The 14,623-nt window shown below is 40.5% G+C and overlaps 1 protein-coding gene across 1 annotated transcript; it reads left to right on the top strand.

The window, feature by feature from the left end:
* The first annotated feature begins 3,346 nt into the window (after positions 1-3,346).
* On the top strand, positions 3,347-14,016 carry pld5 (phospholipase D family member 5). The gene is made up of 10 exons (XM_020084007.2): positions 3,347-3,699; positions 5,874-6,010; positions 7,038-7,221; positions 7,452-7,560; positions 7,992-8,119; positions 9,507-9,704; positions 10,442-10,593; positions 11,143-11,308; positions 11,634-11,724; positions 11,954-14,016. The coding sequence occupies exons 1-10, from the start codon at positions 3,667-3,669 to the stop codon at positions 12,226-12,228; spliced, it is 1,473 nt and encodes a 490-aa protein (XP_019939566.2). The 5' UTR covers positions 3,347-3,666; the 3' UTR covers positions 12,229-14,016.
* The last annotated feature ends 607 nt before the right edge of the window (positions 14,017-14,623 follow it).

Raw genomic sequence — 14,623 nt, 5'->3', positions numbered from 1 at the left:
TATAGTTTTCCCATATTTGTTTATCATGTTTGTCTAAGTGACACATGTCCTGTGTAGAAACTGTATTTAACCCACTGGGCAATTACAATAAAATCGGGATGACACATGAGTAATGAATATGTCCCCCCTGTTGCCTTGGAATGTGCCCTTATTGTCCAGGAAATCTGTTGGATAATGTTGACAAACGTCCTATCTTGCAATGTTCAAGAAAGTGAAGAAATATTCCTGGATCTGCCCCCTGATCCTGATCCACATCAAAATGTAATGGATTCTTCCTCTACCCACACTGCAGCGTCCTTCAAGCAAGTGTTGTGGAATTCCGGTCAGATGTTTTGTGGAATCGTGCTTACAAACAAATAAACAAACGGGCAGGGGGTAAAAAATAACCTCATTGGTAGAGGTAAACAGTGCAACCAAAGAATTTTCAACCACTGAGCACTTTCAATTTAAAACAATCTCCTTTATCAAACACTATCAAACAGTGTATTTCTTCTCTATTAACCATGTGACCTGCTGAACTAGTAGCTCCAGTGCTCTGCTCACTGATGGAGCTTTCTCAATGACACAACTGGATCTCTATCTGTGACCCTGTTCACACTCTTCTTGGCACGTGGCCCAGCCATCTCATTACGCCCAGTCAGCCTTCACTCAGCACATACCATCCTGACTATGACGTTATTGCAATGGACACAAAAAAAAAACATGTGTTCGTGAATGGAAACTATGCTGCTGTGCTTCTGGTGTGAAGGTGAAACACCTACATCGTGGCGCCCTACATAGAGGTGTGTTTGGATGGGAGGAGAAGATGGCATCATTCACGTTTATTTAAATAGTGGCAAAATGTCATAGAGAATGATGAAGTGTGTGCAAGTAAAGAATGTTTATGGGTCAAAAACATCTAAACAGGATAGAACTAGGATGAACCAGATTTTCTGATGCTTGGATTACATATAAAACTTGTTTAAACAGCATTTTATAAAATCTAAATAAGCCCCATGCACAAACTGAGCATCTCGCCTGTACCTGATGTGGACCTTTTGTTCCACAGTGATTTGTGTCATTTGTGTGTAGTGTAATTGTGCCTTACACCTTAGTGATGAAGATCTATCATTGGTCCCCAGTGTTGGAGAACTGTTCTGTACATGTTCAGATAATGGTGTCCCTCACAGAGAGTCAGATACTGTGACTTCGCCGGCCGACAGCACGGTGTGAAAAATGTACATATCAAAGAGCGGTTTAGCCTGAGGGAAAAGAAAATGGACTTGCAAGCATTTCATACATTAATATTCATCAGTGCATCATGGCTGTGACTGTGCAGTCTGCGAATTGTTTATGTCAACATTTTCCTTGCATGTGCCGTCACTCACTGGCCATCAGCTGATGTTCTTGTTCATGTTGTTGCTCAGCTAAAATGTGACCTGTGTTTCTGCCTCAGCTGAAGGTCTCATGCCTGTGATGGTCGGGTGGACCTGTTTCTCCCCCTGTTTGAATGTGTGTGTGTTTCCAGCTGTAGGAACACTGACCTCTCTCGGGAAGTGACTCAAACATTTCTGTCCCCTCTTTTTTTAACTTTAACGGAGATGGTGACATGCAGAGGGCACCTGCCCCGGGCAGACACAGCAGGTTTCACTGCCATGACTTTGTTTCACTGAGAGTAATATAGCTCAGGTTTTATAGTTAAGAATCATCTAATCTGTAATCTGCATATTCTACCACTCTTCTTCGGTATAACCAAATTCAATGATCAGCCTTTTCATTGATAAAATCAGCATATTGAATATAAGCGGACTAGGTTTACAGTCATGCTAGTAGCTCTGCTAAGATGTATTTAATGTACACAATGGCCGATGTGTTTCCACCTCCTTCTACTGTACAAAAATGAAGCCAAAGTATGATTGATATGGGCTCTGCCATCTTGCATTCGTGATGTAATTTGGAGCTAGAGTCTGCACAGTGGTGAACATGAAGTGGAGTCACAGTAATGAAGTCTCACCGATATACTTGACTGAACAATCATGAGTCAATCTGAGCTGTCAATGATGACATCTCACACTGCTTTATTGTTTTAAGTAAAACCAAGAGCCAAAGTATTAACAGTACATACATCAGTGTGACAACAACTACCTGAAATGACAGAAAAGATCTTTGGGAAAAATGTAATTGACCTCTATTATGATTGTACTATTAGGTTTGGTCCACATCCCATGTACCAACATGGATGAGGCAGGGTTAATAAACTACACTGCAGCCAACCACCAGAGGGGGATCAAAATGTTTTGGCTTCACTTTTAATTACAGTCATTGGATGTGCAGCAGTGCTTAAAGCTAAAAGCTAATGATGGCATGTTTACATTGTCAGTGCAAACATGCTGATGTTTAGCGAGTATAATATTTCTCTTATTATTTTAGAATGCTAACATGCTCACAAGGACAATGTTTATGTATGTGCTGATGTTTAGCCAGCATAATACTTGTCATAGCTAAGCACAAAACACAAAGTAGGCTACATCTTAGCCTGATAGGAATGTCTTTTTTGTTAATTTCCTAAACAAATTTTGGCAATACGTCCTAAAAAGTCATTTTTCTTAAAAACAAATATTGATATGACCAGAGTGGCTAAAATGAATGTCCTTCACCTTCAACACTCAACAACTGTCAGTAGCTACATCCAATTAAACTCTCTCTATCGCCCATTAGCCGTAATACTATACAATGCTGGACTCAGAAACAGAGCAGCAGCTTGCCTGTAGTCAGCAGCATGTGTTGTTTTCTGCTATGAGGCAACACTATATTCATCTGTGAGAAAGGGGTTAGGGTAAATAAAAGAGTGGAAGTATTGTAAGGATGAAAGTATTTGCATATTTTAATTTTTCCCCACCGAGGCCATTTAATGTAGTTCTGTGCAATCGGAGGAGCCAGAGCTTTAGATTGGAAGCTGTGTATGATAGAAGTGAAACATGAATGACAGCTCGGGAATCTGGTGCATGACTGAAAAGCACATTTATTATAATGATTCAAACAGTGGGAATTAAAGCAGACAGTAGTGCTGACTTACAGCTTTTGTACTACTATAAATTCTTTTGTCTTCGCTGGGCAGAATTGTGTGTGTGCACGCGTGTGTGTGAGTGTGTCTATAGAGAGCAGATATGTCCAACCCTAATGAGCTCAAAACAGTTTCAGAGTTTTGCTGCAGCTGTCACACACAGATCACCAGTGGCACACTTCAGCAGCCCTCCACTCCAAGCCAAGACCAACTGCTTTCTGCCAGATGAGTTTTGTTCACAAAGCAGATAAAAGAGGAAGATACAGAAGGAAGAGGAGGGAGGAAGCAAGGAGGAGGGGGTGAGTTGCTCGGGCTCCGAGCTACAGCTCTGTATTGGCCATTTGAACGAGAGGGGTTGGTCTTCTCTCCATCTCCCCTACTGCCTCCACTGAGAAGCCGGCACACACACACAGCTCCACACACAAGCAGACGAAGACCACGTCAGGACTCGGGATGGACCAGGAGCTGAGGTGCACACACACACCTGATAGGACAGGGAGGATCCAGCAGGATGAGGACAGTGGCAGAGAGTGAAGACATCAGAGAGACAGACAGGTTAGAAAGATGAGTGTCTGAGCTGCTGTTTCCCATCTGTCAGAGAAGTTTGAAGGAGTGCTGCTCTCATGGCGGGACCGGCCACACAGGAGCCTGTGAAGGTAAAACTACTCCTGCTTCGCTCCGCATCTATTCAGGCTGATAATATTCTCACTTTGTCTGTCTGTGGAATCTTAATGCATGTCTGCCAGAGGCTTTTCTCACTGGCTTCTTTTACTTCAACTGATCAAATTGCATGAATCCTTGAATCGATGTGTGTAAAATGTAAAATTGCAAGATTTTTAAAATTGTATTGAGATAAAATAAAAATATTTTATTTTATTAAGATGTTTTATTCATAAAATATAAATGAAAATGATCTATTTCCCAGATTTTTATGATATATTTCAAATGCTAATTTTTACTTACTCATATTAGATAAAAAGCCGAACATATTCAGTTTGGTATAAAAGAAGAGAATTGTCATGTTTAAGAAGCAGAAACATTTGACATTTTTGCTGGATATATTACTTAGACATTTTTATTGATTATGAAATTTTTGCTATTAATTTTCAATTTATCTTTTCTCTATAAAATGTCGAAAAAGTCTCAATTTCCCAGAGCGCAGGGGGATGTCTTCAGGTGGCAAACTGCCTTTTTTGTACAAATAACAATACAAAGAATTAAATATTAAATTTCCTTTTATACTCAACGGAAGATTAGATATTTGAGAAGGTCAAACCAGCCGGTGTGTGTAATCTCTGCTTGACAAATGACTTTGATAATTACAGTGATTATCAAAACTGTTCCCAAGTAATTTTCAAGTAATCTTTTAGTCTATAAAATAGTGGAAAGCATGACAATGTTTCCCTGAGTCCAAGGGGACGCCTCCATAACACTTATTTTGTTTAATTATCAGGTCAAAACCCAAAGACAAATTTGCAGCAACATAAATCAAGAAAGTTTTACTTGGTAAATGACAATTATCCACATTGTATCTAATTAATTTTCTGTCCATCATCTAACCAAATACGTGCTTCTGCTACATTTTCAGTGCTAATTATGTCTAGTTGTTTTCTTGTGTCCTCAAAAATGTTATTGTGTTTTTAAAGTGGAGGAAACCAGTCGCTCGTTTGCTGAGGTTTAACTGTCCCGTCTCACTCCGTCAGTCTTATTGTGGCTTTATATCCTCCAGGCCATAAACACCTCCGCAAGTCAGGCTTCTTGACTCTGCTAAACGTTATGAAGAGCTCACCTGTCTCGGTGGACCACAGAGGGGTGTCAAGTGCATCCAGCTAGCACCATTCTATCAGCCTCATTGCCTGAGATGGACAGTGTCGAGACAAGCAGGGGACGATCATCTTCCAACCCCCAATACTCTGTTTAGTCCAAAGCTCAGTGCACATTTCATTTGTATTTTTTTGCAGGAAGTCATCTCTCTGAGCCGAACTATACTGCATAGTCCACTTAACGTATCGAAGGGAGGTCATCTATATGACTGAGTGGAGAAAACAAAAGAGAATATGTAATGTGATGTTGACGACTCACAAAAGCGACTAAGCCGAACAGGGCAGGGAATGAGATGGTGGAAATCTGCAGTTGTAAGCAAAACAATAGTGCCTATAACTGCACTTTTAAAACAGTGAGAATCAAGACTCCTCAGGCTGGAGCAGGCCTGCTCCTGCTTCGTCACCTCTGACCACACCAACTGTCACTCCACCTTTATGACACCCACACACATACATGCACACAGATATAGCCTTTTTAATATTGCTTGTCATATATATATGCACCGTCGCGTGTATCCCTCCTGGCACAGAGGTCATAAAATCCCTTTCAGCTGGGATTCGCTTCGACAACAAAGCTGCTGCTGTACAGAAAAGCACAAACCAGAGCTTTCCAATATTCCTTATAGTTGGGCTTTAGTGTGTATCAGTCTGTCTTCTGCTGGGGAGCGTTCCACTTCGCTTGTCCTCGGCTCGGTGGCTAAGAAGTGGGGATTGTGAATGTGGGGGGATTTTCGCTCTGGCGAACTCGATCCCTCAGCAGCCTGGATGTCAAGTCAAATGTTTCCAATGTATTGAAGACATACTGCTGTTGTTGTATTGATCATGAATCCAAAACCTCTGATCAATCATATTGACTAAGGACATTAGCAGCTAAGGACAGCCTTTCCTTTTGTGCACCCCCGGGACTAACTGACAGCGTCTGCAGGAGAAGAGTTGAGGTCTACAACGCATGTGACTAATGTGTGTGTGTGTGTATGTGTGTGTGTGTGTGTGTGCTGATCTTCTAGACGCAGCAGAAGAGCATTGCCATCTTCGCTCTCCTCTGCTGCTCTGCTGTGCTGGTGGCACTGATCTTCTCGTCAGCAGACCTTTGGGGAGATGATGAGGATGGAATCACAGAGGAGAACTGCAGCAGAGACTGTCGGTAAGATGCTCAATAACGGCACAACAAGGCCTTCCCAATTTAGTAACCAAACTCTGACCAAATCAAATAATTAATATTCATTAATATAACATATCTGCATTTATTCTTGAGTAACTTATGAATTACTTTTTTGTTGTCAGGTCAGAATTATTCAGGAACTGTTCATTGGGGAACTCATCTCAACCTCCTCATGATCTGTATCACTTTTTGTAAAGGCAGAGGCAGCCCCAGGGCAGGGCCAAAGGGCACAGGCCCGAGCTGAAATCTGATTGGCTCGTGAAGTGCCCCTATAGCAGTCTCTCTTAAAGTTACACTTACATTTTGTCAAGAACGTTTTATTTTCTAAACCTTTTTGAGGCACACAATGTGCTTGTATGAGGAGCAATTTTCAAAATATTTTCAACAATGAATGACTTTTACCTCAGGAACCTTTTTGAATCAGCATGAATGTTGGACACATGAGTGGCCCCCCAGTGTAAATTGTGGCCCCTTTATGGCCCCTGATTTAGAGAGAAACTAATTGGCCTCTGCTGTGTGCTATCGGTTTTTCCTACAAGCTCTTAAAAGAGAACTCCTCTGATATAGCATCAGAATAATAATAGATGATTTTACACTGGCAACCTGTCCAGGCTGTACCCCACCTCTCCCCCCAGTGTCAGCTGGTGGCTCTGGCCTACATGCAATCTTTGAGAGGATAAGTGGTGTAGATATATTTTTTTAAAGATCAAAATCCATAAAGTATCTTCTTGCACATAGCTTATTCCACACACTCCTCTTCCTTGCCACCTACACCCAAAATGCAACTTGTTATGCTTGTGGCAGCTAATATAGCCTCAAGTCATTAGTTTCAAGCAGAGATGAGGGGCGGGTTACAAATATTTGCTAAGTTCACTTCTTTGTAATTCCACACCCCAGATGCTGAATCAACTACCATCACTTGAGTCGATTTATTAGATACATCTGCCGCAAAACATATGTCACACGTGTAGCCGTAGTCCATGCACTTACACAAACATGTTACTTCCAGCATCGTGCTCGTGGAGAACATTCCAGATGACCTCTCTCTCCCCGTGGATGGCAGACCCCACCTCCCTCTCTCTGTTGGCCTCCACACTCTGTTGGAGCAGGCGAAGCACTCAGTTGAGCTGGTGTCACCTATCTGGAACCTGAACTCCAGGGATCTGGAAACAATGCCAAGCACTGCCAAACAGGTACAAAGTCACGGTTTGATTGCAGCCCCCGACATTCCTGCAGAATGGACCAGCTGCATTTCCCAGGTGTCCTGTAAGAGGGAAAGCAATTATTTTCAAGTAAATCTGTGTGTAGTCTTGTTAATGAGGTTTGGTCTTTCTGAGATAGAAGATGCCCTTTTTAAAAGACATGTGGAAACACTGCTCACCAGCCCGACAACAGTAACTCAGAACATCACTCACCTCCTCAGGGTCAGCTTTTGTTCCAGCAACTGCTCAGCCTGAAATCTCGTGGGGTCAAACTGAAGATTGCCAGCGGTCTGACGAACTCTGCTGAACTGAAGACCTTGGCAGCGCACAGTGAGTGGCTGACATTTTTTAATATACTGTATATATTATTAAAGCAGTTTGTTATGTCACTGTAGCAAACCAGAGGGAAGATTTATATCTCCTTACTTACACAATCTATCTGATTTCTTGTGCACCAACCTTAACGTTTGCAGCACAATAATATCACACATTGCAAACAGCAAGGAAACAGCATGCAGCCTCATCCAGCAGCTCCACAGCACACGTCGTAAAACCCTCCTGTCTGCCAAAGTACACAATCAAGGTCAAAAAGTTATGAATGTGCGAATGGTACTCGCTGGTGTTCTGTCAAAGGCTTCGCCTCACAGACTGCTCGCTTACTTTTCCATTTTTTCCGTCAGACAGTCGAAGGCCGATTGGCAAATTTCCACCATTCTCTCCCTCATGCTCTCTCCACTCCCTCTGTTTCTCTCACTGTCTAGATGCAGATGTTCACTGGGTTAATATGACAGCTCTCACCCGAGGAGGACTCCATTCCTCGTTTGTGATTGTGGATCGGAAGCATGTTTACATCGGGAGCGCTGACATGGACTGGAGGTCACTCTCAAAGGTAATTGTAGGCATCAACAAGCATGAGTGTGCAGAGTGAAATCAGACCGAGGATGAGCCTCTGCAGTCACATCTGCAAGGAATTTCCAACCTCATAATGGCTAGAGTATATTTGGATCTCCGAAAATAAAAGCTTGACATGCACACATTTAATTAAATGATAACCTCTGCACCGCACCGGGATTAAAACATAACAGTCTAGATTAGTACTTTTTATATTTAGTAAATCCAGCAACTCTTATCAAGCATCAGCGATGATTTAAGATTGCTGTCTGAGACGTGTCAGAAAGACAAGTGACATTTCACTTCGCATTTAGTGTATAATTCAAGTGGAGGAGGGACCAGACATCATTAGCATACTGTAACTTAAAATGATTACCTGGCACTTTTCATGCTTGAGTGCGAGCTGGAGTTAGAACTACTGTTGAGTATAATTAACTAAAGAGCCAGAGGGAAGGAAGGAATAGACACGTATATTAATGTGTGTGTGTCTGCATGTGTGTGTGTGTGTGTGTGTGTGTGTGTGTGTGTGTGTGTGTGACAGGCAGGCAGCAAAGAGGAGAGACAAATACCTCATTGATACCTGGCTCTATAATGTGTTTTTGATGATTAAATGCAATCTGATCTCAATGTGAACACTGGAAACATATTATTAAATTACATGCATCACATTTACAGGCAAGAGGGTGAATCCAGAACAGGTCGTCAGCTTATCACGGAGCCAACATGTAGAGACAAGCAACCATTCACACTCACATTACAACCTGCAGACAATTTACATTCTACCTAACCCCACCATGTCTTTGGACTGTGGGAGGAAAGGAAACCCACGCTTACACAGGGAACATGCAAACTCCAAACACCAAAATTGTGGAGTCCAAAATTTGATTATTTTAACAAACAGACCTGATTATTCAGTATTTAGAAGGATTTTCTCTTGCACTCTTATCATTATGCTGTTTTGAGTCATGCTAGCAGCTCTGTGAACTACAGATATGCAGCAGGAGGTGTTTGTCATGTGCAAGGCCGGAGATATACTTGCTTTTAAGGGTGAGTAGACATCATGGCTGCCCTACAACTAAACTTTGTCTTTTTAGCTCAGCAACACACTAAGCCATTTTTTTGAATAGGCTGCCAGCATCACGACTCTTTAGTTGCTTCAATTCCCCTCAGAGAAAATGAAACTTATCCTAGTCTAATGGTAAAATTACTATAAGATCATCAAATTCTCTCACTATATGTTACTATTCTCGCACTGCAGTCAGCATAATTTTAGACTCCCACGAAACTATATTCTCTCTGTCATGTGAAAAGAGTCTGTTCCATGAATAACTTTTCTGCAGCCTCATGTCTCCCTGTGTGTGTGCTCTTTTCTTGTCCCGTCACAGAGGAAAGAACTGGGGGTGTTATTGTTTAACTGCAGCTGTCTGGCTCTGGATCTCCACCGCGTCTTTTCCTTTTACTGGCAGCTCCACGAGAGGGACTACATCCCCTCCATCTGGTCAAAGAGAGTTACAGCCCTCTACGGGAGGCACAACGCCCTGGAGCTGCAGCTCAACGCCACCCATGCCACTGCTTATGTGTCTGTGAGGATCGACTTTGACGCGTTACAGCGTTTACTGCATCCTAACACATAAGTCAACTTTATACAAGATGCTAAAAATACACAGACTCATAGACAAGAGAGGTTATATATCATTAGCAACTTTTACGACTGGTTTATTCTCCTCTTAAGGCAGCAATTTCATGGCTTTAGAGAACAGAGGAGGAACATCCTTATAAAAACCTTCCTCGCCAACTAATACCAGACACACACAGTGGATGATTAATCATGTTAATATCACGCTGTGGAGCATCTTGGGTCTGAATGTGTTAGTACCTCAGCCTAATTTGACAGTAATGAATCTTGTTACCCTCTAAGCGACATGATGCTTACCAGTCGTATTTCAGGCATTTATCATCCTATAGGAACTAATGGAGCCATGCTGTCACTGGCTGCTGGCAACTCCAACACGCTCATGTGCATCACTTCCTCTCGTAATGATTCAGGGCTGTGGAGACGTTTTCCTCTTGCTTGGTGTCAAAATGTTACACTGAAAGTTTACACTGGGGACTGAATTAAGCAAACTAAGCTAAATAAAATCCAGCTAAATGATTCTTTTCTGTCCACTGTCTGCATCTACTAGTTTTTGATCACATCAGGAGGGTTAGGTTGATTGAAGACTTTAATTTGACCATAGGTGTGAGATATATAAGAGATATAGATGATGGATGGATGGATATTATTTTGGGTGCAAACTTTGATTTATCCATGTATCTGCAGACCTCTCCTGAACTCTTCTGCTCAAAAGATCGCACCAGAGACATAGATGCCATTCATCAAGTCATCCAGAGTGCAGAGAAGTTTATCTTCATATCTGTGACCGACTACCTTCCTCTGGTGAACAGGAGATTCAGAGGAACCTCAGTCACAAGGTACTAAGTCTGAAACATTATTTTATCAAACAAATCAATAAAGAATTTGCTCATTCCATTTCATTTTCCAGAGAAACACTGAGAGAAGCACAGTCGAAGCTAACATCCACCCATTTATATTTTATGTATCTAATTTTTCTGTGTAGCTTGTCTGATGTACAGGAATAAAACATGACTGAGAAGAGTAACTGAAAAATTGAAAGAGTTCGATGGATTTTAATGGTGGACATAGTGGTTCCAAAAGAATCCCTGATTTAAAATGTTGGCCAGTCAAATTAATAGAACAAAATCAGGATTGTAGCACTGCATGATATATGTTGTCATTTTAAAGACTTTTTCTCAGTATCCTCAACTCTTACTAACTTCCAGCATCCCTGATCTCAAGTGCCTGAGCCAGAGGGAAACAAATTCTAATATAAAATACATGTTTGTTTTTATAAAAAAAACTTTTTATATCCATGTAACTTTAATTTAAGGACCATATTGTGTGATTATATCAGTGTCTTTCTATTGTTAAACACTGTTTGCTAATGATGGTTATTCTAATAGGTATTGGTCACCCATCGATGAAGTGATCAGAGAGGCTGTGGTACTGAGAGGAGTCAGGGTTCGTCTGCTGATAAGCTTCTGGAAGAAGACTCACCCCCTCACCTTTAACTTTGTCACCTCCCTCAAGTCCCTCTGCATGTACCTGCAAAACTGTTCACTAGAGGTGGTGAGTGAACTTCAACACAAATTGACAACTTCATCAATTTGGCGATACCTGCGCTGCCAAAAGTCACAACACATGCAAAATCAGAAATGTCTCCAATAACTTCACAAAGCTATTTGCAGCACTTTTCTGTATTTGCAAGTGTTGTGACTTTCAGACCGCATGTGACATCAAATTGATGAAGTTGTTTTCTTAATTGACACATATTTTCATGTGTTTTCTTGATTTGCAGTGCATTGAGCCCTCTCAGCCACCGTAGTGGTTTTATGCAAATATTTAGTGGCTGTGTTATGTTCACACATTTGTTCACACACTGATTTTTTTGCAGAGGTTTTTCAGTCACAGAGAGCGGAAGGAGGACTTTCAATATGGACTCAACCACAACAAGTACATGGTGACCGACAATGCTGTCTACATAGGTAGGTCGTGGATTAACTGTTTCCAAACTAACTCAGTTTACATTTAAAATAATTGAATTTGGGGAATTTTACTTTACATGGACTTATTTGTATTGGAATAGTCTAATGCATAACGCTTTATCAAGAAGAATCACATCGAAAAGAAAACACAGCAGTGAAACATAAAGTAATTCGTGGTTTTTTTGGGTAATACCTGTATTATATCCACGGCGTTGCTTTTTGTCCACAGGGAACCACGACTGGGTCGGTAGTGACTTTGCCGTTAATGCAGGAGTTGGGTTGGTGGTCCAGATGAAAAATGATCCTAAAGACATGGGAGTAACAATCCTGGAGCAGGTCATGGCTGCTTTTGAAAGAGACTGGAGGTCACAATACGCTAAGAGCCTACATGGAAGCAAATATCCACAGAGTAAATACAGAAGCCTGCGACAAGAAGAAATTCATAAAGAGACGAAGGAGTATCTTTATAAGCACAGAATGTCTATATATCCGAAAGCATCTTAAGCCTGAATATGAAACCTTTAACAAACACGTACACAATATAAGAATGTAGACCTATAGACCTAAACTTGATTTTAAACTTTTAAAGTTTTAAAACACTGACGTAATACCTTGACTCTGAATCATTTGCACATTACAAACAACTAAAGTCAAGACAGTACAGAAGAGGAGGATAAAATAAATTCACTAATCACCATGAATCTTTCCCTGATAATTATTCAGTTAAATTTTTGTATTACAAGTTTTCCGAACATTACCTTTATATTCCCAAATTGTGCATCATTTAATTATTTAAATATGTCCTCATTTGCATACATTTCCAGACCAGAGACGTGAACATAAAAGTTCGTAGTTTATTTTGTTGACATGTTGGAGTCAGTATTTCACAGAGTGGATTTTATATATATATCTTTTTCATACGGTATAAATCAGAAAATAGTGTCAGCCATCTAAATTCACATTTTAGCAAGTTCATAGAATGAAACAAACCCTTTTCTAAAACAGCATTAGAATTGAGATAGGAAACTAGAATGTTTGCTGCTGAACTTGACATTTCTAGTCATCAAAAAAACTGAAGAAGTCTGAAAGATATGTGTTAAATAAGCATCAATTCTATACATTTTTATTAGAAACCACTATTTGTGATATTGTGTAAGGTACACAGGAATGTTTGAATCCAATAACATTATGCAGGAGCGAGAGCATTCTAACGACACATGTGATGACCAGGGTCCTGCAGTTTTGGTCAGTGCATGAAAACAAGACGTTCTTACCTGTAGTGTTTTGCCTTAATGAAATGTTGACTGTTATATAAGCATGTACTGTTGCATGAATATTGAAAGCAATATTCAAATACAAAATATATACTAGGACAAGCAATAGAATAATTGATATAATAATATGTGTGAAATTTCCCATCGAACGCACCAAAAATCACATTCATGGTAAATGCTCTGTATTATGATGACCACTCAAAGTGCTTTACAGGACAGATTTATGTTCACCCATTCACACAGTGCATCTAGGTGCAGCACTTTCTCTATGAGCAGAGGAAATTAGGGGTTCAGTATCTTGCCCAAGGACACTTCGGCACACGGACTAGGGAAGACTGGGATTGAACTTCCGAACTTCTGGCTAGGACAACCGCTCTAAACCCTGAGCCAGAGTCATTTGTACTGTATTATCTTTTGAATGCATTTAGATTTGCATTGCATACAGGAGGTTGTGATGTCACAGTGTATTGCCTGCACTTAATGATTGAATTTCATGAATGAGACACAGGGTTACGCAATAGCTGTCAATCATCTCATTGAAAGTTTCATCTGTCTTTATAAAATGGATCTTTTTGCCTAGTTGTTGTTGTGTTTATTTTATTGTTATCACCACATTCACATGCAGATTCCAACCAAACCTGGTCAGGAGTCCTTGTTGATGGTAATAAGTCTTCCATGGTTGTGTCTCCGGAGTTCCTGATCCCACATCTGTTGTGGCTATTTGTCTAAAGGATATTTCTGTCAAAATAAACTTAACAAAAAGCCACTGAGGCACCAGTCTAGTTGAGTTGTACTCAGGCAATTAAAGAGGTCCATTGTCCACACTGAATTGACAGTGTGGGTAGCTTCATTTTCCCTGTCAGAAACAAAGATATACATGTGCGCCTCCTCATGCTCTGGTAAAAAAAACATTTCCCTTCCTGGTGCTGTCCCTCATTTACACACCTGCTACCTTTATTGTGAATCCTCCCTGGTCTAGTGCTTAGTGCCCCCTAGTGTCTAGAAATATAAATGCAAATGTAACAAATAATAATAATCACAATATATCAAACTAATGAAATAGCTCCTACAACGTCATTTAATCTGCATTGACTAATGGAGCACAGCTCAACCATTGTTCATGTTTCCCTTTCATTAAAACCACTAACAAGCTGTTAGAAAAAAATAAGTAAAGGTAATATAAAATAGTACAAGTATCTCAAAGTTTTACTCAGGTAAAGCTACTTTCCATCCATGAACTCTACAGGATTTCACTTCTTTCATTTAAAACATGTGGACTATAGAGTCAACTGTATATTTGGCTGTTTATATTATTGTTATTTATCATCAATTCATAATGTTACCAATCTATCGTCCTTTAAACGTACACTTACACTATTGATGTAAGAGTACCGTAAAGTATTTTTTTTAACATAAATCTGTGGGAGATGTGGTCCCAGTCTTCAACACAGGGTGATGCTGTTGTACCATCACAGTCTCCCTGAGGCTCCAGGTTGAATATGAGTGTGAAGCTGCAGCTTTTGTATTCAGAGGATCAGTGATAACTGTGGAGAATAGGGTTCACATTTTATGATACAAATGATTAATACAAGAGAAAATCTGTCTTTGTAAACTCATAAGGCAAC

The sequence above is a fragment of the Paralichthys olivaceus genome, chromosome 8 (assembly GCF_024713975.1).
Source record: "Paralichthys olivaceus isolate ysfri-2021 chromosome 8, ASM2471397v2, whole genome shotgun sequence".
Lineage (NCBI taxonomy): Eukaryota > Metazoa > Chordata > Actinopteri > Pleuronectiformes > Paralichthyidae > Paralichthys > Paralichthys olivaceus.
Note: the sequence above shows the minus strand (reverse complement) of the source record. Positions and strands in the feature narration are given on the sequence as shown.

Coding starts and splice junctions, on each gene's coding strand:
- pld5 (XM_020084007.2), top strand. CDS start 3,667: ATGGCGGGACCGGCCACACAGGAGCCTGTGAAG. Junction 6,011..7,037: donor AACTGCAGCAGAGACTGTCG/GTAAGATGCTCA, acceptor TGTTACTTCCAG/CATCGTGCTCGTGGAGAACA. Junction 7,222..7,451: donor TGCCAAGCACTGCCAAACAG/GTACAAAGTCAC, acceptor TCACCTCCTCAG/GGTCAGCTTTTGTTCCAGCA.